This window comes from Nycticebus coucang, chromosome 2 (genome assembly GCF_027406575.1).
Source record: "Nycticebus coucang isolate mNycCou1 chromosome 2, mNycCou1.pri, whole genome shotgun sequence".
NCBI lineage: Eukaryota > Metazoa > Chordata > Mammalia > Primates > Lorisidae > Nycticebus > Nycticebus coucang.
The window spans coordinates 183,624,939-183,647,437 of NC_069781.1; the positions used below are offsets into that span (position 1 = coordinate 183,624,939).

At 59.2% G+C, this 22,499-nt stretch overlaps 1 protein-coding gene across 7 annotated transcripts in view; it reads left to right on the forward strand.

Moving 5' to 3' along the window:
- The window catches only part of ZFPM1 (zinc finger protein, FOG family member 1), a 69,163-nt gene extending 53,321 nt beyond the window's left edge, over positions 1-15,842 (forward strand). For 6 of the 7 annotated variants that reach the window (XM_053554696.1, XM_053554706.1, XM_053554750.1 and 3 more), the window contains 6 exons: positions 7,388-7,490; positions 9,323-9,532; positions 12,867-13,100; positions 13,400-13,495; positions 13,574-13,720; positions 13,906-15,842. In XM_053554696.1, the coding sequence (XP_053410671.1) occupies positions 7,388-7,490; positions 9,323-9,532; positions 12,867-13,100; positions 13,400-13,495; positions 13,574-13,720; positions 13,906-15,704 (2,589 nt within the window). In that variant the 3' untranslated portion in view covers positions 15,705-15,842. The remainder of the gene's footprint in view (positions 1-7,387; positions 7,491-9,322; positions 9,533-12,866; positions 13,101-13,399; positions 13,496-13,573; positions 13,721-13,905) is intronic. The other variant, XM_053554716.1, reaches the window with a different exon arrangement.
- The last annotated feature ends 6,657 nt before the right edge of the window (positions 15,843-22,499 follow it).

Sequence of the window (22,499 nt, forward strand, 5' to 3'; positions counted from 1 at the left end):
ACAGATGAGAAAACTAAGGGTCAGCAAGGTTAACGACTTGCCCAAATCCTCAGGATCAAATTGCAGAGGAAGAATTAGAACCATGTCCGCCCACCCCTGGAGAGCCTCCAAGACTCCTCAGTGACGGGGTTGAGGGGCTAGTGTCAGCCCCACAGCCCAGCCTGTCCCCACCAGCCACCCCTGGCCCCAGCTTCAGTCAGCCCCACCCTCCCCACCTACCTCCTCCTCACCAGGGGGTTGTGTCCTTCTTGGGACTGGGGTGTGGGTTGTCCTGGGGAGACCCACACTAGGTTAAAGACGCTCTGCCTGCCAGATAATGTGGGGAGCGGGAGGAAGAGGAGTGTTTGGGCCCTTTCACAGGAGCCAGAGGAAGGGGCCTGCTTGCCCCTCAGCTTTATCTCCGGCAGAATTAAAGCCTTGATTAACCCTTATCTCCCCAGCGAGGCGCTATCTCCACTTTGGCGCCGAGTGTCCAGACACACCGTACAAGATGATTGATTTCTTAAAGATATGAATGCCTTTCTGATATTCATTTATTGTCTAAATATTTTTGCTAACATTTCAGCCGGCCCCTTATCCTTCTGGGCTGATGGGTCCCAGTTCTCTTCCTTACACTTCCCAAGGAAGATGTCCCCCCTCCCCCAGATTGTCCTATCAGCCGCCAGTTTGTCTTCTCTCTTTGGAGAAAGAGAAGAGAGAGGGCATGGATCTGATGCTGTGACCCTTCCCCACAGGTCTCGTGAGGGCTGCAGGTTGCTCACAGACAGGGATGAGTGATGGACGGGGAAGCTCCCCCACAATCCCTACACACTGGAACTGGGGGTGCCCAGGAAGGAAACTCAGTGCACAAAGCTCTGGCCAGGAGTCAAGAGTGTTAGTTCTGGCACTGACTTGCTGTGTGGCCTGAGCCATGTCCCTTCCCTGATCCATCAGTCACCTCCACTATTGGCAAATCAAGAGTTGAAGGAGACAATCCTTAGGAGCCCAGCCAGCTCCAAAATTTAAAGTAAGATACCGAAGAAATACTCATGATGTTAGATGGGTCAATGGATGATGAGTGGGTGGGTGGTGGATAGGTGAGTGGGTGAGTGGATGGGTAGATAGATGGATGGGTAATGAATGGGTGGGTATATGGATGAATGGGTGGGTGGATGGGTAGATTAGTAGGTGGATGGATGTATAGATGGTGGGTGAATGGATGAGTGAATGGATGGATGGATGAATGGATGGATAAGTAAATGGATAAGCAAGTGGATGGATGGGTGAGTAGATGGATGGTTCAATGGATGGATGAATGGATGGATGGATGGGTGAGTGAATGGACGGGTGAGTGTATGAATGGATGGGTGCATGGATGGGTGGATGAGTGGATGGATAGTGAATGGGTGGGTATATGGATAAATGGGTGGGTGGGTAGGTGGGTGGACAGATGGGTGGATAGATGGGTGAGTGTATGGATGGATGAGTGGATGGATAGTGAATGGGTGGGTATATGGATGTATGGGTGGGTGGGCAGATGGGTGGATATATGGTGGGTAGATAGATAAGGGAATGGATGGGTGAGTGGATAGATGGATGGATCGAGGGATGAGTGAATTGATGAATGAGTGGATGGATGGGTGAGTGTATGGATGGATGTATAAATGCATGAGTTAATGGATGGATGGATGAGTAGAAGCATGAATGGCTCGATGGGTGGATTGATGGATGAATGGCTGGATGGATAGATGGATGAGTGGATGGATGGGTGAGTGGATGAGTGGATGGATGGATGTGTGGATGAGTGGATGGATAGTGAATGGGTGGGTATATGAATGAATGAGTGGGTGAGTAGGTGAGTGGATGGGTGGATGAGTGGATAGATGGATGGATGAGTGGATGGGTGGATGAGTGGATAGATGGGTGAGTGCATGGATGGATCAATAAATGGAAGAGCAAGTGGATGGATGGGTGGATGAGTTGATAGATGGTGAATGCATAGGTAGATGGATGAATGGGTGGGTGAGTAGGAAGATGGATGGGTGGATGGATGGATCAGTGGGTGGGCGGATGGGTGAGTGAATGAATGGATGTGGATGGATGGTGGTTAGGTGGATAGATAAGTGGATCAATGAGTGAGTAGATGGATGGTCAAGATGTCTGCAGGGCAGGGCTGCTCCCAGCCTCTTCCAGTTCCTGGTAGTCCCAGCTTATCCTTGACATGTAAATGCAGTGCTCCAGCCCACCTCTGTCTTCACTGGGCCTTCTCTCTATCCCCTCCTTCTAAGGACAAGAGTCTTTGGGTTTAGGGCCTACTAAACCCTGGGGAGAGGCCTGAGCAGCCACCCAACCCACAGGTGGCCAAAGACCAGCCAGCCCTGAGCCAGCTTCTCGCCTATGCCAGCTAGCTAGACCCCTGAGGTCAGCCCACGGCCACCTATCTACCTGTCCAGGAGGAGCTCATCTCAAAAACTCTAACTTAGTAGAGTTTGCAAAGACCCTTTGTGCAAATAAGGTCACATTCACAGGCTCCAAGCGGGCCCCTGGTGGAGACTGTTCAGCTCACTCCACAGGACCAGCACAACTGGAGCTCCACCGTGGGACCCCTGGCCCTCCATGGGGTGGCCCTGAGCAGATGGCCAGGTTGGCCTCAGTTGGAGCAGGTGGGGAGGAGGGAAGCCTGAGGTGCCTTGAGGCTGGTGGGTACTCAGGAGGCCTGCTGCTGGCTTCCTTTCCATGCCTCAGTTTCCCTGCATGCAGTAGGAGCTGGGAAAGTGCTCCAGGATCTGGGAGGCACTGATGGCTTGGTGGGCTCTGGAACCCCTCCCAACACTCCAGAAGGACGCAGCTCAGAGCTAAGAGAAGCTTCTCCTTGAGTCCTGGCGACCCTGCCTCTGTAAGCCAGAGTAGGACTGGCCGCCTTCCAGGGTCCCTGTATCTTACCGCCTGTGGGGAGGCAGGAGAGCACCAGGTTGTCTCCCAAGGGGCAGAGAGAGCTCAGTCACACTGCCGGAGCCCGCCCTCCCTGTTCCCCGTCCCACTATTCCATCCCTCACTGTCTCTCACTGTCCCCATCCCACACTGTCCCTGACTCTTACAATCCCATAGCCTTCACCATCCCCATCCTTTACCATCCCCTGTCCCTCCCTATCCCTATCCCTCACTGCCCATGTCCCTTATCTCTCACTGTCCCCACCACTCACTGTCCATGTCCCTCATGTCCCCATCCCCCCCAGCCTCATGCCTGTCTCCACCCATCCCTCTTTCTCTGTCACTTCTCCCTCTCAACATCCACCAGCTATCTCTTGCTGGCCTCCCTACTCTGGTGTCCACCCTGGGAGGCTTGGTCCTGCCCAGACATCCCCAGCACAGGGGCTTCGTGCAGAATGAAAGAAGGGGCACCCAGTGAGGGAGTGGATGACAGGGCTACAGGGCCAAGGGAGGTCCCACAGACCTGGGCTCTGGCCCGCCCAGCCAGCCCTGTGGGCCTCAGTGCCCCCACCTGTGAAGTGGGTCCTCACAGGGTCTGGGGCGGCAGAGGTGCCAAGGCCCAGCCAGCACCTCTGCTGAAGGTGGGCGGGGGGATAAAGGACAGGCCCCCCCATCAGAGCCACCCTGGCTGCCATAGCCTCATCCCCAACCCCACAAACCTGTCCCTGGCTTCTCTGCCCTGCAGTGACAGGGGGAGGCCCCCCTCCATCCCCTTTGTGAGATGCACAGTGACTTTGGGAGCAGCCTCCAATAAGCTGCCACAGTGGACACAGTGCAAGTGCAGTCGATGGTTATCATATGAGCGCAGAATTGAGACACTGACCCCTTTGTTGGGGGGAACAAGGAGCATTCTCAGATCCACCTAGAGAGTTTAAGTGGCTGCCCGTTATCCTGGGGCTGAGTAGGGCTGGCTGGGGACCCAAGAGGGGGGCCAGGAGACCTGAGGGGCAGTGGCAGGGCAGGCTCGGGGTCCCTTGCAGACCTAGTACATACCTGACTGGCCTGGCGCAGAGCACAGGCAGGACGTCCATGGGAATTGGCGGGAGGGCCAAGGGGGAAGGGAATAAGAGGTGCCCTCCTGGCACCCTGCAGCCCATGGGAAGGGTCAGGGAGCCCTGGGATGGTGCCTGCAACCCCCAGCAGAAGGCTGTACCCAGCTGTCAGGAAAAGGGAAAAGACGACTTATGAGACAAAGAAAGAAAATCAAGTAAACGGGCGGCCCATGCTGTGTCAGCCCTGCAGGAAAAGCAGTGACATCTGCTTCCTGACCTGGCGTCCTCGGGCCCCCAACGTCCTCAGGCCCAGGTACCAGCAGCAGCTTCCAGGACAGGTAGATAGGTGGCCGTGGGCTGACCTCAGGGGTCTAGCTAGCTGGCACAGGCGAGAAGCTGGCTCAGGGATGGCTGGTCTTTGGCCACCTGTGGGTTGGGTGGCTGCTCAGGCCTCTCCCCAGGCAGCCATTGTCCCCACATCCCAAGGAGCCAAGGGCAGACTCGCAGAGAATCTCCCAGCCTATCCTCACAGAAGTGGGGGTGCCTGGTTGTGAAGGGAGTGCAGCTGGGAAGGCCCGAGTAGTCAGCCTCACAGCCCTGGTCCCCTGACCTGCGTCAGGTGGGATGAGGGCCCCCACCTCCATGGAACACAGCCAGCCAGGCACCCCCTTTCAGCTGGCACAGGCACAACATAGGTGTCCCCAAAGTGTTGGGCTGTTGTTGGTGGGTCGCCCAGAGTAGCCGGGAACATGGCGCCCTCCCTGCACCAGGAACCTCCCCAGGAAAGCCAAGGGTTGTGCAGTGTCAGCAAAGTTGTGCGTGTGTGTTTTTATCATGCTGTGAACATGCTGCTTCCGAGGGTGATAAGCATGAAACCAACCGGGAGGCTGTCAGTCTCAGTTTGAGGGTTTAGAAATATTGGGACGAATAATTAGATTTCATATCGTTACCGCAACACCCATCAGAGGATCAAGCAGATTAATTTTTCTCACCCTCCTCCACTCATTAATATTCATTAGAGACTCAGGAAGGCCTGGGAGGGAGGGCAGGCCCCAGCCGCCTGTGGAGAGCTGCCTGCCCAGCTTGGGTGTGGCAGGGATGCGAGAGCTGCTGGTCACCAGTCTTTGTGCCAGTCCCCTGCCCACCCCTGTAACTGCACCAGACCCCCCATCTGAGCCAGCAGGGAGCCCATCCTCTGCCATGCTAAAAATCACCAGGGTATCTGTGACAAGAGGGGTGCCTGCCTGACCCCAGCCTTCCCAAAGCACGTCCTTTAGTGGAGATACCCACCCAAAACTGACACTGGCACTTGCTGTCCTGGGCCAGGCCCAGCCCAACAGAACCCCAAGGGACAGTGAGAACCAGGGCAGTGGAACAAGTATTTATCATGTGCTGCTACACTAGTGGGCTTCACACTGGTCACTACTTATAGCATCCTGAGAGGAAACCAAGTCGTAGAGATGGGAGCTGGCAGGACGGGGATGGGCCTAGACCACGTGGGGCTTAAGCCTCGCCTCCATCCTCAAAACAGTGCCAAGTGGGGAGAGGACATCACCCACTCCCAGATGAGAAAGCCCAGCTGATGATTGAGTGGCTTCATGCTGGGACCACAGGGCTGCTCTCTAGCCAGAGCTCTCCCTCAGCATTGGCCGGCTTATCTTTGCTGTCTGTTCTGTGACTGAGCCATGTGGCTGCAGGCAGGTGACACAGAAGCACTGACCTGGCCAGGAGTCCCCAGGCCACAGTGGGGAGGACACGCCTTGACTGGACCCAGCTGCCTGGCTCTGCAGCCCATAAGGTCTTCACACACACAGGCAAAGCCCAGGAGAGCTCATGGGCTTGGGCCTAGGGGAGATGACCTGAACCCTGCCAGGCACACTATCTGTACTCTATTGCCAGCCCAGCTTCTCCTTCCTAGCGTGGCAGCAGCCGCCAACTGCTCTACTCACCATAGGGGTACACAAAACTGTCCCATGCAGGTGTCATTTCCAGGTAAGAGCAGGTGATGCTGTTTTTTCTTTTTTTTGTAGAGACATAGAGTCTCACTGTACCGCCCTTGGTAGAGTGCCGTGGCGTCACGCGGCTCACAGCAACCTCTAACTCTTGGACTTACGCGATTCTCTTGCCTCAGCCTCCCGAGCAGCTGGGACTATAGGCGCCCGCCACAACGCCCGGCTATATTTTTTTGTTGTTGTTGCAGTTCGGCCGGGGCTGGGTTTGAACCCACCACCCTCAGCATATGGGGCCGGCGCCCTACTCACTGAGCCACAAGCGCCGCCCCTGATGCTGTTTTTTCAGTGAAAAGTTATGATGCACAAAGTTTCTGATTAAGAAGCATTTATTTGTATAGAACAAAAAGTGAGTGGGTTTACAGAAAAATATTCGAGCATGGACATGTGCATACCTCTGGATATGGCACCTAGGTGGCTCAGGTGGGTGACCCATGCAGGGAGCAGGCACAGAACCCAGGTCAGGTGCTGGGGCTTAGGAGGCGACTGAGGCTTGCATCACAGTTACCCCCACCTGCAGGGGCAAGGCAAGGCCAGGCTTCTGCCCCAGCTGCCTTCCTCCCCTGCCATGGGTCTGTGCCTTGTCCCCTCCACCTTTAACTCAGGCAGTCCACCCCACCCCTTCCCAACCCTCCTGGCACCAGGCTGCATCGGGACAGGGGCCATGTGCATTTCCTCTGCTGCAGTGCTGGGGACCAGGGCTTGAGGGGCAGCAGGAAATGAGGCCGTCTGCAAGGGCCTATCACAGGGGCTCTTCCCTTCTGGGTTCTCAGCCTGAGCCCCAGAGGGACAGCACAACTGGGCCTGAAGCAGAGTCAGCACCCTCTCTCTCTCCTGCTGTGCCTCGATTTCCTTGCCTGTAAGATGGAGCGGTGGACACCGCCTGCTCTCCAGGGTGACTGTGAGGCCAGGGGGCTGGTTCTTGAGGCCCATGGGGAGGGGGCAATGCTGAGCCAGTCTCAGGGTAGGGACAGTGTGCTGAGCCCGGGCTGGTGTTCAGGGTGTGCCTGTGCTGGCCCTGGGAATGTGGGAATGTACAGGGACACAGGCAACCTTGAATTGCCTGGCACCAGGAATGGTGCCTGAGGGGGACACAAGTCCATCTATGGAGGGGCCATCAGGGCTGTGTAGAGGGGCTATGCACAGTCCAGCCCACACATGTGAGGACTGTAGCCCCCAGGCTGGGTGGGCACCCAGGAAGGGAGAGAACACAGATCTGGGTGTGAGTCAAACTGCCACACGCTGGCTGTATGACCTTGGGGACACTGTTGAACTCTCTGGGCCTGTTTCTAAAAGAACCCACCACCCAGCCATGGAGGGTGCGTGCCCTGCTGGGCCTCTGGGTCCCCACGTTCTGCAGAAGCCCCCCAGACACGCCCTCCTATGTGACTGACATCCCCACATTCCTGCCCCCAGAGCCCATCCCTGACCTTGCTGCTGGTGGATGAGGCCTGCTGGCTGCGGACACTGCCCCAGGCCCTAACCCAGGCTGAAGCCAACTTGGAGATCTACAGGAAAGGTGGGTTATCACTTGGTGCTGCCCCTCCCGCAGCCTTCTGGAAGGTGGATTCTTTTCCCTTCAAGGAAACCAGACTGCCTGGGCTGAGGGTGGAGGACAGCATAGCCTGGCCATCACAGCCACCATTCCTAGTGGCTGTAAACACCCATCTGGGGCTCGGCAAAGGACCCAAGGCAGGCCCTCTCCCCAGACAATCCAAGGCCACAAACCCACTTACAGAGGCACACACACACCCCCAACCCTCGGCAGGCTGGACCAGGCCAGACATCTGCCCTCCTGGGAGCACTGTCACTCCCACACCACCTCCCAGCCAGCCTATGACTGCCTTGGGGCCTCTAGGAGACCACAGGGCCAGTGGCAGGGACCTAAGGTCCAGGTGGCTGTGGATCAGGGCCCCATGGACCAGCTGTGCCCCTTAACAACAAGTCCTTCATCTTCTAGGGTCTGTTTCTGTATCTGGAATATGGACCCAATGCCCTCTACCTCCCTCTTGCCTCCCCCACCTGCTGGGGGGCCTCCCTCTGAGGGAACCCGCACCTCTCAGCTACATGGACACCCTAGTCCCACCCTGGGACTCCTGGGGTCAGGGCTGTGGGACCTCTCCTTACAGATGAGGTGGCACAGGCCAGAGGGGAGGATGAAGACAGCATCAGACTCCTGCAGCCACACAGGGGCCACCCATGCAAAGGAGTCACTGGGAGGGCCACACATGTGTGCCCACACCCACCACAGGGCCCATTTTTCCCAGTAGAGGCAAAGCTCTGTCACAGCCAAAGGAGTGGAGGGCAGGGACAGGGGCCATCCTGTGACTAGTCCTCCCCCAGCCTCATGGAACAAGTGTGCAGAGCAGAGCTCCATGGGACCTAGGTCAGGGTCTCACCCCAAGGCAGAGGGCATCTTGGATCTCCCACCCCACTGACCCAGAGGAGGCTGGGAGGGCCAGGCGCAGGCTGCACGCGGCCAGCATGGGTTTGCACGCCCAGCCAGGATGTAGGCCAGTTAGCACTGCCCTTCCTGCCGGCCTGGTCAGCAGGGCTCCGGCCAAGTGTTCCCATCCTAAAAGGATAGGGTTCTTAGATTGCAATGCTAGTGAGGTGACACTGCTCCTAGTGCTGTTCCCAAGTGACCTACAAGGCCCTCACATAGCCAGGGTCCACCTGCCAACAGAGCCTGTCCTCAGGGCAGTAGCCATCTCTGGCTTGAGGCCTGCTGTCCCAGCCCACCCACCAGTCCCAGGGGAGCACAGCCCTCAACCAGGCCAGGAGGTGGACCAGCCACCCTCATGGCCTGGGTTTTGCTGGCCATGACTGCCCCCTGCAGGCCACCACAGGAGCAGCCATGCTTGACCAACTCCAGATCCCTGACCAGTCCGGCCTCTACCTGGGACATAGCCTCCTTGTCACCCTTCCTGGAAAATGTTCTTGGGGGTCCCACCAGGACCAGATGACAACCATCCACATCTAAAGATGTGGCACATCTTTATGATGGGGGGAGCTGGCTCGGCGCCTGTGGCTCAAGTGGCTAAGGCGCCAGCCACATATACCCTGAGCTGGTGGGTTTGAATCCAACCCAGGCCTGCCAAACAATGACGGCTGCAACCAAAAAATAGCCAAGCATTATGGCAGGTGCCTGTAGTCCCAGCTACTTGAGAGGCTGAGGCAGGAGAATCACTTGAGCCCAGGAGTTGGAGGTTGCTGTGAGCTGTGATGCCACAGCACTCTACCCAGGGTGACAACTTTAGGCTCTGTCTCAAAAAAAAAAGATGGGGGAAGCTGGCAGTGCCAAGCCCAGCAGTACTGGTCTTAGAGTCAGGAATGCCTGTGTCCCCCCAGATGACACCCTCTGGTGCAGGGTCACCAAGCCGGTGCCCGTGGGTGGACTTCTAACTGTGCTCCTCACGGCCGAGCCCTGCAGCACCCCCAGCCACCCCATGAAGGAGGAGCCAGCAGAGCCTGCATGCCCAGCCCCCACGCACAGCGACATCCAGCTCCTGCCCCAGCAGGCTGGGATGGCGTCCATCCTTGCCACGGCCGTCATCAACAGTGAGTGCACCTCCCTGTCCCTGATGGCCCCGCCCCGGCCACAGGGCTGCAGTGCCATCTACATCCAGAGGCCAAAGACCCACAAAGCCCTGTCACTGCCAGGCTCTGGGCTGCTAAACCAAAGAGGGGCTGGTAGGGTAGAGGTGTGCCGCAGGGGGCTGAGAGTATCCTCCAAGGGGGCTCCAGGCTGCTGACACCGAGGGGAAAGCACAGGGACGGTCATGTGGTCACCCTGAGTGACCACAGAGGCAGAAGGCCAGGATGCAAGGAGTTAGCTCTGCAGAGACCAGGGAGTCCTGGAGCCTAGTCACACCATGGGAAAAGGCCTGGGCAGGCTGGAGGGCTGGAGACAAAGATCTGACTCTGTCCAACCATCATGCCCAACCAGAAAGCCTGAGCCTCCACTAGAGGGAAAGTAGATGTGTGGGCTTAGAGCGGAGCAGGCCCCAATCCACTGGTGCCTGGGTGACCCTGCAGTAGCTGTTCTGTGCACACAGGGTATCACATAGCACCTTTTGGCCTCAGCCCCTAGATGCCATACCACGCCATTGACAGCTGTGACAGCTATCTCAGCTACATGTCCCTGGGGAACAAAGGCCCCTAGTGGAGAACCCATTGCCAACGGCTCTCCAAACCTCCTCCTGCCCTAAGGAGCCACCCTCCAGAGACAAACAGGGCCTCACCAAGGGGGGGGCACCCACCCCACAAAGGCAGCATGAGGGTGTAGTGGATGGGAGCTGTCCTGATGGGGGACTGGGGCAAGCGCTCTGGGGAACCCATGGTGAGGCTGAGGCCCACATGGGGTTCACCTGGAGACTACTGTGGGACCACAGGGGATGTGAGGGCTCAGACCCCTCAGAGGATATAAACGTCACCCCAGGGCTTAGAGGTGGGGAAGTAAGACCCCTGTTTGTTTTAAAACCTTCATCAGTTTAGTGGTCACTATAGGGCTGCAAAACTGGATAAAATTGACTTTGCGGGGGCTTAAAGCAGGCAGAGGCATTTGGGAACAGAGAAGCTGGGGCTAAGGTGTAGTCACCCAGGACAGCAGTCAGCTCCCCATCTGAGGAGTCTGGGAGAGAAGCCCCACTGAACATTCTGAGCCCCAACCAGAGTCCACTGAGAGATATGGGATGGAGCCCAGGGCCATGGCCAGAGCTGGACGGGGCCTCTGGACCTGGTGGGGGACAGGAGCATTCCACATGGACAGAGAGCAAGATGCCCGAGAAAGCATCCCAACAGTGGGGGCCCACGGCAGGGAATGGGCTGGGGTCTGCCTCGTCCAGGCAGTGGCAAGATTAAGGGCTGGAATGTGACCATTGGGCTTGCCAACATGATGGTCACTGTGGCCCCACGAGGAACACTGCAGCCAAGTGGGTGAGCAATGGAAGCTTGCAGAGGACACACAGAACCCAGTGGTTAGAATCTGGGGCTGGTGGGTCTGGTATTTGGCCATGGTGGCTGTGTTGTGCACTGGAGGAAAGCCTGGGGGAGGAAGAAACAGGTTCCATGGGAGGGGGAAGGAGTTTTATGGGGGTCCTGGCTGATCCTGTCCTTTCCTGGGAGCAAAGAACATGAGGGAACACGGAGTTGGGAAGGTGGCAAGAAAGGGCTCTCCCAGGCCAGCTCACCCACCTCATTGGGCAGGTCTGGGACGTGCCACCACTGGTCTTATGGGTGCCTGGGAGACCTGACTCCAGGGCAAGACCGGACCGTGACAATAGAGGCTCACCAGGGACAGTGTGCCAGGGAGAACCTCAGGTCCTCCGCAGCCCTGGAGGCTGACAGCTGGCTGCTCCAATGGGTGGCTATTGTTTCCTCAGGCCTGGGTTTCCTCCTCTGGGGTCCAAGGTCCTCATCAGGTCCCAGTAACATTCCCTGGAGAGGAACCGCAGAGAGCTAGACACTGTGTTCATGCTGCTGCAGCCAAGGGGCCCAGGCCTCTGCCCAGCCAGTACTCTGGGCAAGCCATGTGAGCCAGTTTAATTCTGGCCCTGTCTCCACTGCAAGGGCCAAAGGGCAGTGCCAGCCTCAAGGTGTTGATGCAGGTTCCAAGGACCCGCACTACCCAGGACAGCTCATGGTCAGTAGGTGACCATCCCAGCTAAGAGTCCGGGCCACCTCTCCCCACACCCCAGCCGGCAGCACAGCTCTCTGCAGAGACCTCACAGACACCAAAGCAAATGGACCACCGGCCTCTCAGATGCTGGGTCCCGACTGAAGGCCTCAGTGCAGTGAGGACAGACTGAGGGCCCGCTAAAGGGGAACTTGAGAAACAGAAATAACTTGATAGGAAGGAGTGCTGAGCCAGAAAATTGCCCGAAGAACCAGGAGGAAGAAGCTCTGCAACAGACAGGCGCTTAAATTCCTTAAGAGACGAAAGATGGAAAACTGGCCGCCAAGGGAAGGGGTGCAAGGAGAGGCCCACTGCCTCTGAGATAACACCGGCTCAGGACAGACATCAGAGAAGCTGGGCAAGAAACCAGATATTACGTGTTCTCTAAATGCGCCAGCTCAGAAGCCAGATAAGGGATCCTAGGGCCCCTGGTTCCATACCAAGGTCAAGGTCTTTGGCCAAGGGCACTGACCAAGCAGGGATCTGGGGCAAGACAAACAGAACATTCCTTAAAATCCTGCCTTAAAGACGCTGAGGACAGAAGCATGCTCAAGCACCTATTAGAAAAAAATCCTTGCCAGAGGGTCTGACCACCCCAAGCAGTCCAAGCCCCCCAAATCTGAGAAGTTACAAGCAGCCCAGTTAGGGGTAAACTTGGCAAATTCCCCACATTTGACATCATCAGTAACTGACACAGAGAGGCCCAGTTATTGGGGGGGGTAGGGAGTTCCAGGCCTTACCACCCACCAAGGCCACATTCTGTCATCCTTGTGGCTGAGTGCTTGGGACTGCACATCAGTTCCTGTGCTGCTGTCACCTCGAACACCCGTGCACACATGGTTCCTTGTCCACAGTTTCCCAGGTCCATTGGGTACACAGGCTCACTGTCCTTGCCTGTACATGGCCACCCAGACACATTGTGGGTGCCCAGCCTCACCCTGGCAGGGTCCACTAGCACATGCACACTCTTTCCTGGGGTCCCATGAGGCCCCCTCCTCACAGGGCCCACTGTCAGAAGGAACCCCCTAAGAGGCCACTCAGAGGTCCCCGAAAGTGGGGGCAGGGTCATCAAAGGAGGCGGTGTAACATGGCTGGGCAGCACCTGCGGTCAGTCAGGACAAGGCCCTCACTCTACAAGAGGCTGCAGCCTCAAAATGGGTGGTGGGCTGCTCCCTGCTACCCATGCCCCCTCAGCCACACCCACCTCTCACCCCACAGAAGACGTTTTCCCCTGCAAGGACTGCGGCATCTGGTACCGGAGTGAGCGCAACCTGCAGGCCCACCTCCTGTACTACTGTGCCAGCCGCCAGAGCACTGGCTCCCCAGCCACAGCAGCCATGGATGAAAAGCCCAAGGAGACCTACCCCAACGAGCGCGTCTGCCCCTTCCCACAATGCCGAAAAAGCTGCCCCAGTGCCAGCTCCCTGGAGATTCACATGCGCAGTCACAGCGGTGAGTCCCCCACACACACCCACATCCACTTCCCACGTGGCCCTGCACACTGGGGGCAAATATGGCATACTACCCAGGAGAGCCAAGGTGCTGACTAAACCCATGCGATCTTCCTACGGCAACCAGAGCACACAGCCCACCTGCAGCTGTCCGGATGGTCAGCTTGGGGCTGAGAGACAAGAGGTCCACACACAGCCCCCACACAGATCAAGGCCCTGGGTCCAGTACCTGCCTTCCCGGTCGTGAAGCCCAAGACCAGGCCAGGTTCTGGAGCTGGCCCTTACTTGCCCGTTTTCCAGGGGAGCGGCCATTCGTGTGCCTGATCTGCCTTTCAGCCTTCACCACCAAGGCCAACTGCGAGCGGCACCTCAAGGTGCACACAGACACGCTGACCGGTAGGTGGGCAGGCCGGGCAGAGGGGTCTGCAGGCCACACCCTTGGCCCCAGAGCCCTGACCACAGCATGGCCCACAGGTGTTTGTCACAGCTGTGGCTTCATTTCCACCACAAGGGACATCCTCTACAGCCACCTGGTCACCAACCACATGGTCTGCCAGCCTGGCTCTAAGGGTGAGATCTACTCGCCAGGGGCTGGACACCCAGCTGCCAAGCTGCCCCCAGGTGAGATCAGTTGGGGCCACTACTGCCCCTTAGGTCCCTAAGGGGAGGGGGGGCACTTAGTCTACAAGGCAGGTGGGAGCCAATTTCAGCCTCACCCTAAACAGCAATCAGGGCTCACCCCTCCAGCTCTGGCCCAGCCAGGTCCTGCCTCAGGCCTGAAGTGGGCCCCTGTGGTCTCTCTGCAGACAGTCTGGCCAGCTTCCAGCAGCACCCGGCCCTACATGGCCCTCTGGCCTCCAAGGACCTGGGAGTAGCACCCACTTCACCGCCAGGACTGGACAGGAAGGTTGTGGCCGAGGCCACCAATGGAATCGCCCCCCAGAATGGGGGCACAGGCGAGCCACCAACAGCCCCCAGGAGCATCAAGGCAGAGGCAGCAGAGGAGCCCGAGGCAGCCCGCGCCCCCAGTGACCCAGGGCCTCAGGCTCCATCGCGGACCCCATCTCCGCGCAGCCCAGCCCCGGCCAGGGTTAAGGCCGAGTTGTCCAGCCCCACTCCTGGCTCCAGCCCGGTGCCTGGGGAGCTGGGGCTGGCCGGGGCCCTCTTCGTGCCGCAGTATGTGTTTGGGTCTGATGCAGGCGCGGCGCCCCCGGCCTCAGAAATCCTGGCCAAGATGTCCGAGCTGGTGCACAGCCGGTTGCAGCAGGGTGCGGGGGGCGCGCAGGCCGGCCTCTTCGCTGGGGCCCCCAAGGGCGCCACGTGCTTCGAGTGCGAGATCACCTTCAGTAACGTCAACAACTACTACGTCCACAAGCGCCTGTACTGCTCCGGCCGCCGCGCGCCCGAGGACGCGCCCTCCGTGCGCAGGCCCAAAGCGAACCCCGGCCCGACCCGCGCGCCCCCTGGCCCGCCCGGAGAGACCGACGCGGCGCGCTCGTCGCCGGGCCCCGGGGCGCGCGAGGACGGCGCGGGCTGTGCAGCGACGCCCGAGGACGGGGCGGGCGGCCGGGGCAGCGAGGGCAGCCAGAGCCCCGGCAGCTCCGTGGACGACGCGGACGACGACCCCAGCCGCACACTGTGCGAGGCCTGCAACATCCGCTTCAGCCGCCACGAGACCTACACGGTGCATAAGCGCTACTATTGCGCTTCGCGCCACGATCCACCGCCGCGTCGCCCGGCCGCGCACCCGGGACCCACGCCGGCCGCGCCCTCCGCCCCGCCCGTGCGCACGCGCAGGCGCCGAAAGCTCTACGAGCTGCACGCGGCTGGCGCCCCGCCCCCCGGCTCTGCTGGCCCCGCCCCGCCCGCTCCCGAGCCGCCCGCGTCGCCGCGGCCCGGAAGCGGAAGCGGCGCCGGCCCCGCCCCAGCGCGCTCGCCCGGCCCCGCCGCCGACGGCCCCATAGACTTGAGCAAGAAGCCGCGGCGCCAGGCGCCGGCCCCCGGGCCCCCGGCGTTGGCCGACTACCATGAGTGCACGGCCTGCCGCGTGAGCTTCCACAGCCTCGAGGCCTACCTGGCACACAAGAAGTACTCGTGCCCTGCCGCGCCGCCGCCCGGCGCGCTCGGCCTGCCCGCCGCCGCCTGCCCGTACTGTCCGGCCGGCGGCCCGGTGCGCGGGGACCTGCTGCAGCACTTCGGCCTGGCCCACGGCCTGTTGCTGGGCGCGCCCCTGGCCGGCCCGGGGGCCGAGGCCCGGACGCCGGCCGAGCGCGGCCCCTCGGGCGCCGCCTCGCCCTCGCCCTCGCCCGCCGCCTCTCCGCAGCCCGGGCCCCGCAGCCTCCGAGACGGTCTCGGCTCCGAGCCCCCAGAGCCGCCGCCTGGCCCGGCCAGCGGCAGCCCGCGGCCCTGCCCGCCCCCGTCGCCGCCGCCGCCCTCTCACTCGGACAAGGGCGTCCAGACCCCCAGCAAGAGCGCGCAGGCGCCCGTGCCCAACGGCAATCACAGGTACTGCCGTCTGTGCAACATCAAGTTCAGCAGCCTGTCCACCTTCATCGCCCACAAGAAGTATTACTGCTCCTCGCATGCCGCCGAGCATGTGAAGTGAGTGCCACACTACAGACTGCGCACGCTTTGCACGCCGCCCGGCCCGGGAAGCTTCCAGACACGGGCCTCGGCAGAGGGGCTGCCGGGGGCAGCGCCGCCCGGACCCTTGGCACTTAATAAAGAAGTTCAATTTTTGATGGGCACAGCGGCGGAGCAGCCTGGTTCTCTGAGCACAGGGGCCCGCAAGTACACAGCTAGGGCCTCAAGTGCCTTCTGTGTACCCGTCATTGCTCCTGGTTGCACACGGGTCCTGGGGGAGTCGCACAGTTGGGGGTCGTAGGAGCTGGACAGGGCCCTGGGCTAGTCTGAGGCCACATTACGCGTTCTAACCACTGCCCTGCCCTCCCCTGCTGCTCTGGACCTGTCATTGCTGCCTCCCTCCAGGATTCAACCGGCAGTACTGGCTTGGCCACTGGGCTCTAGAAAAGTATCATCCTGGTCTGGCCAGCCACCCTCCCACCTGCTTGGTGCCTGGGCATCACCTGTCCAGTCTCAGATGCTGGGGACTGCAAGGATTGTTTGTCACGGGGAGGGTGAAGCCTTGTGATCACCAAGGCTGGGGGGAGAACAGGAAGTGGACAGGCCGGGACACTTAAGACCCATTGGCCATGAAGGGGCAAGTCCTGGCCCAGTGCCAGCAGGTACACCCTGCCCCCTCAGAGCCAGGGCTGGTGGGCACCTGTGACGGCTGGGTCAGTACACCCCACCCTATCTGCTTTATCCTCCTGGGCTCTGGGGACTGCACAGGCTCCACTGGGTTAAGGGGATGCTTTAGTAAACTTAGCTGACCACACTTTGGCCATGGGTTGTGTGCCCTCCAGCCTGCTGTTTTGCTAGAGAACAAAGACATCCGTTTGTCTCCAACTTTGGTTGAAGTAACCAAATGTTTTCCAAATGGTTTTACTAGCAGCCCATGGTAAATGCAGGTGAACTCTTGAGCTATAGCTTCTGCCCCAGAGTAACTCTTGAAGCCCTGCAGCCCACATGCTAGTTCAGTTTCCACCCAGCCCTAAGAACAGGGATGACAGGCTTATGAGCCCTGCACATCTGACACCCCTTCCCACTTGTGTCTAACCAGACACTAGACAGGCAGGAGTCCTGGGCTCCAGAGGAGTTAGCTGTGGAGGGTCCCAAGTGAGCCAGGCTGCCTTGGCCAGCTGGTGGAGGGGATGGAGGCCATCCTCTAAGGAAGACCGCAAGAGACACTGCACACACTCTTCTTTGTCAATCTGGACCAGTGCAGAGTGTTCACTATGTAAACAATTACAAGTAACATTTTTAAGGGGCTGGGGAACACCAGGGAACTGGTATGGGAGGGGCCATAGATACTCCAAGTGGAAAGCCCATTGCAGACTGAGGCAGAATCAGATGAACTCAGCCCCTCTGGCCCCACCTCCTGCAGAGCATCCTGTAACTGATGAGGCACCTGTGAGTTAGCCTTCACTGACCTACAATGCACCCAAACGAGCCTCAGTCTCCACACTTGTGAAATGGGGCAGGAGTTACCTTGCAGTCCCTTCCATGTGTTGTGCCAGGAGACAGCAGCAAGGACCTTGGGCCCCAAGCTGAGCTCTGTCACCTAGGAGGACCCCATGCGGCCTGGCCTGACAGCTTTAGGACAACCTCATTAAGGGCCCTGCATCTGGGTCCCAGGTCCCCTGGCCTCCCCCTCAACACACACACAGCAGCATTGGGCTGGCACCAATTCCCTAGACCCACCTAAGCCTGACCCACATGGCCAGAGCCCCCATATCAACCCAGGACTTGGCTCTGGCATACACCCCTCTTGGACCAGTTTTCTTACAGTGCAGACAACATCAGTGGCCCCTGTTCCCCTACAACTCCCACCTGTGCTTCCCCAGATCCTGAGATGCACCTCCCAGCCCCCACCTACCTTGCAGCCCTGTCCCTACAGTGGCCCACCTCTGTCCAGGAGGCTTTGTACCCTGTTCACAAACACCCCTCCGGCACCTTGCCCTGTGCCTGGTTCTCTTTACAAGGAGGGGTTTAAGGCTCTGGGTCTGGCCATCCCTGGGCCTCTCCTCAGAGTTCTTCCATGCTTCTCTGCCTGGGCACATGGACTCCTCTCTGATTCTCTAATCTGGCCATGCCTCTTCTGGGCCCCAGACCTACAGACCCACTGGCCTGGGACAGCACCTCAGGTAGCTGGACATGTCCATGAGCTACTGGCCTTCATACCAGTGCCAACATCTTCACCAGCCCTCTGCCCCTTGAGCCTTGTCCTCACTCCCCACTGTCAAAGTGACTCAAAGGAGTCCAGACCCATCCGCCCCCAACCCGCAACCAGTTCCATCCATGCTGCTGACTCCCAGCTGCGGGACTATGCCAGTGAGTCTTCTGTCCCTGAACAGCCACTCAAATTCTCCCCAAGAGTGACTGGCCCTGCCTCTTAGGTATGGTCACCATGTCTCCCAGCTTCCTGCTCTGGGGGACAGCCTGGCCACCTCCAGGCAAGTCTGTGGTGTGAAATTGGTCCTATTAGCGTTCCGTGGTCCACTTGGAGGTCCGATGGGGCCCACCTCTGCCTGGTCCCACTAACCCACCACCCCTGTTTGGGCCCATCCAGGGATCACCTCCCAGTGCCCTCTGCAGCCCCTGGAAAGATTGCCTTTCCTGTCTTGCCACTCAGCTTAGGCATCCCTCTTCAGGGGCCCTGGCACCCTGCTTATTCGCTCAGAATGATGATCACTCCTGGGTCTCGGTCCTCTTACTCTCCTGGCTGGCTTGTCAGCCCCATTAGAGCTGGAGTCCCACCTACCTGGACCACTGTCCTCGGGCACCAGCACATGGCTAGTGCTGGTGTGCAAGGACTAGCAGGCAAAATAGCAGGCCCCTCACATGTCCAGCAATCAGCTACAATCACTGGACTGCCCCCAATCACAGGCTCTCAGGTTAGCCTCCCAGTCCCCCAGTGCCCACCAATCACAGGCTTCAGGTCAGCACCCCCGGGCTTCCTGCCATCGCAGGCTGAGGTCTGAATCTCCAGGCCCTCCCTGCTTACCCCATCACAGACTCTAAATGTCGGCCCCCCCAGCCCCCTGGGCTTGCTTTCCCCCCATCACAGGCTCAGAGGTCAGTAACTCCAGCACCTCAGGACTTCCCACCAATCACAGGCTCTGAAGTCAGCACCCCTGGGGCTTCCTCCCACTCACAGGCTCTGAGGTGAGCACCTGCCCCTGGCCCAGCCTCTGACTTTGTTTTTTTGTTTTGTTTTGTTTTTTTGTTTGTTTTTTGTTTTTGTTTTTTTGTAGAGACAGAGTTTCACTTTATGGCTCTGGGTAGAGTGCCGTGGCATCACACAGCTCACAGCAACCTCCAACTCCTGGGCTTAAGCGATTCTCTTGCCTCAGCCTCCCGAGTAGCTGGGACTACAGGCGCCCGCCACAACGCCCGGCTATTTTTTTGTTGCAGTTCGGCCGGAGCCAGGTTTGAACCCGCCACCCTCGGTATATGGGGCCGGCGCCTTACGGACTGAGCCACAGGTGCCGCCCTCAGCCTCTGACTTTGGTTGTGCCCCATCAACTCCATCTCTCTGAGCCGGTCCTGAGCAGTGACATCACATGGCACCATTGTCCCACCCAGCACACAGCCATGATACATGATCAACAGTCACAGCCCAATGAGTCTTGTGTGTACGACACTGTGTCACAGAGCCACACCCCTGAGCACCGTCTCAAGCTGCCCCCACCCTGTGCCCTGCTCTGCCTAAGAAACTCCTCTCCTTGAGACTGGCCTGAATGACCCTGGTCGGACCCTAGGCAGCACCCAGGCAGGGGCAACTCACCCCACCAAAGCCAGTGGGACACAGGTGTCCATGAGAGGGACACAGGCCCACTTGGCTCTCCCCCAGATCCTTCCCTCTGCGAGGCACAGTGTCCAGCCTTTCTGCTGCCCTGCAGGCAGGTTGCTCTACCCACACCCTCTCCATTGGTGAGGCCACCTGCCACTGCCACATTTGTCTACTGGCTTCCAATCCCTGCACCCCCTTCTCACTGCTGGCCACACTCCTGAACATGGGCTCCCCACCTGCCCTACTGGCAGAAGCCCACTTCAGGCTGCCTGGGGATGGGGAGCCGGGGCCAGCCATGCTGCTGGCAATGTGTCTGCCACTGCGGGGGTGTTGGGAGGCGGTGCAGAGCAGTATGTAATTCCTGGCTCTAGGGGTCTGCTCAGAGCACCCCATCTGGCTCAACCCATCCCCTCCCGTCAACCCCCTCAGGACTTTGGCTTTGGACTCGTGGCAGGTGGAGCCTCAGGATGCCAAAGGACAGCAGAGGCTGGTGGGCTCTGCTAGCCACGGCCTGTCCCAGCAGCGCCTTGCCCACCCTGTCTGCGCAGCCCCCACCCTCGCCCACCGTCCGCCCTGACTGTGCAGCCCCCATCCCCTCCCGCCAAGCTCGGGGATGCTGCCTCCTGGGAGGAGCCCTGTGAGCTCACCTCGGGCTGGGGACAGCCTCCAGAAAAGAGCCGAACACAGTGAGGGATACAGCCCGGGAGGTGGCCGTCTTGACATCGGGATTTGGGCCAGGGAAGAAGCCACAGGGGAGAAATAAGGTGGCCCCAGGCAGAATCCCAGCCCAGAACTGCTCGTGTGAGGGCCCTGGAGGCGTGTCCTCAGGGCAGGGAGCCCTACTCCGCTCTGCCTAGGGTCCCCTCTGAGCACCAGCCCTGCACTTCCCTCCCTGCCCAGGTGAAACCAGTCCCTCGCCCTCTGCATTTACCTCCCCGTCCACCTGCCCCGGAAAAGTATGTTCTGGGATGCAGTTGCCCCAGTTCCCCGGAGCACAGCTCCCTGCGGGCAGCCTGCCTCAGCATAGGCGGTGCCAGTGGAGAATACTCATTCCAGGGCCTTCCAGCCCGCCCGGACCTGAGAATCTATTTTGTAAGCTCTCAGGAAATTCTTCTCCCAGACCACCAGAACCTGGCTCTCTAGCCTCCCAAGCAGGTGCAGACACAGTCCTGCTGACAGCCCTTTGGTGGCTGGAGTGAGGCTGCAACCAGCTCTCTGTCCAAGGGCCAGCTGCATTCCTGAAAGGAGCATGTGTTTGGCCATCCCGGTCTCTGACTCCCACAGAGTCCCATCCTGCCATCCATCCATCACCTAGGGGAACACTCTGAAACCCAGCCACTGCCTGAGGTTACACTGCTGAGGAGAGCGGCCCTGGCACTTGGTGCCTAGAAGCACAGGAAGGAGGGCGTTCTAGAACAGGGCATTTGGGCATGCGGGGGTGAGGGGTGTGCAGCGAAGCAGCTCTGGGCCTGAAATGGGGAGGAAGTGTTCTGGGCCCCTGGGCACAGCCCGTCTTTCCCCGATGTCGCTGATGGGGGCATGATGCCACCAGCCTGCGGCAGAGTCACACAGAGTATGGTGCCTGAGCCTGGGCCCAAGCCTACACACCTGGTTAAACAACTCAATTCTAAAACAGCTCAGGGGCTGCATGGGTGGCCTGCCCTTGGCCCTAACAGGATCTCTGGTTGTTAAAAGCAGGCCTGGGCCTGGGCCTCTCCTGAGGCTGAGCACAGTGGCTGTGCTGTTTCCCCAGTCTGCTCACTGGGCACCTTGGTGTTTTGGCAACTGTCACTGTGGCCACCTTACCCTAGCTCCTCCTCATTCTGAGCTGATTACATCCTCATCAGGCCCTAGTGTGGGGGGCCTCTCAGGGGACAGAGCCACCTCACAAGTCTTCCCTTCTGCCCTTGTGGGGAGGGACTAGAGAGCTGAACCCTGGATCCTTCCAAAATCGAAGTTGGAGGTAGCGAGGACGTCTGCAGAGTCGGGCAAATTTGGGCCTGGAGTCCAGCAGTCTGCAGGTCAGAGGGAGGGCCGGGGCAGGGAGGAGCCTAAGGGGAAGACGCTGTAAGGGAGGCAAGTCAGAAGCCAAAGGTGCCGCCCACTGCAATGACCCAAGGCACCAGCTGGCAGCTGCCAGGCTGGGTGGGTGATCCAGGAAGACCGCACATCACCCCGAGAAGGTCCTACCCATCCATCCCAAGATGACTGAGCAAAGCTGAGTCTGTTCATGTGCTCTGGGCCACTTGCACATCTTTGGCCGCTGCTAATTTTACCTGGTTGCTGTTTGTATTGAGGCTGCTGATTTCTGTATGTGACTTTTTTTTTTTTTTAAGAGACAGAGTCTTCACTTTGTTGCCCTCAGTAGAGTGCTGTGGCATCACAGCTCATAGCAACCTCCAGCTCTTGGGCTCAGGTGATTCTCTTGCCTTAGCCTCCCGAGTAGCTGGGACTACAGGCACCCGCCACAATGCCCGGCTATTTTTTATTGCAGTTTGGCCAGGGTCGGGCTTCAACTTCACCACCCTCGGTGTATGGGGCCGGCGCCCTACTCACTGAGCCACAGGTGCTGTCCCTCTGTATGTGACTTTTATATCCTGTGGAACATAAAGGAACATAACTGAAGTTGAGAGTTCGCAGGGCTGGCTCCTGCTGCAGGTTCCAAGTCAGAACCTGCTCCCTACCTTTCCACCTGCAGAGCCAGCGGCCTGGCACCATGTGTCCTCTGCGTCTGCCGCAGCCTCCCTCCTCCTGCCTCTTACACATTTGGGGCAGAAAACCAGATTGATGGTCCCAGTGCACACGTCCACCGTGCACATGAAGTGGCATAGCCAGCACCTGGGCTGAAGCATCTGACCCTGGAGGGACGTCAGTCCTCTTCCCACCTGAGAGAAGGCGGCGAGACCCTGGTGAATGTAGTGGGTTGCTGGGGGAATGCACAAGACGTCTGGGGAAGTGTTTAGCAAGTTGGTCTCTATGAAAGAG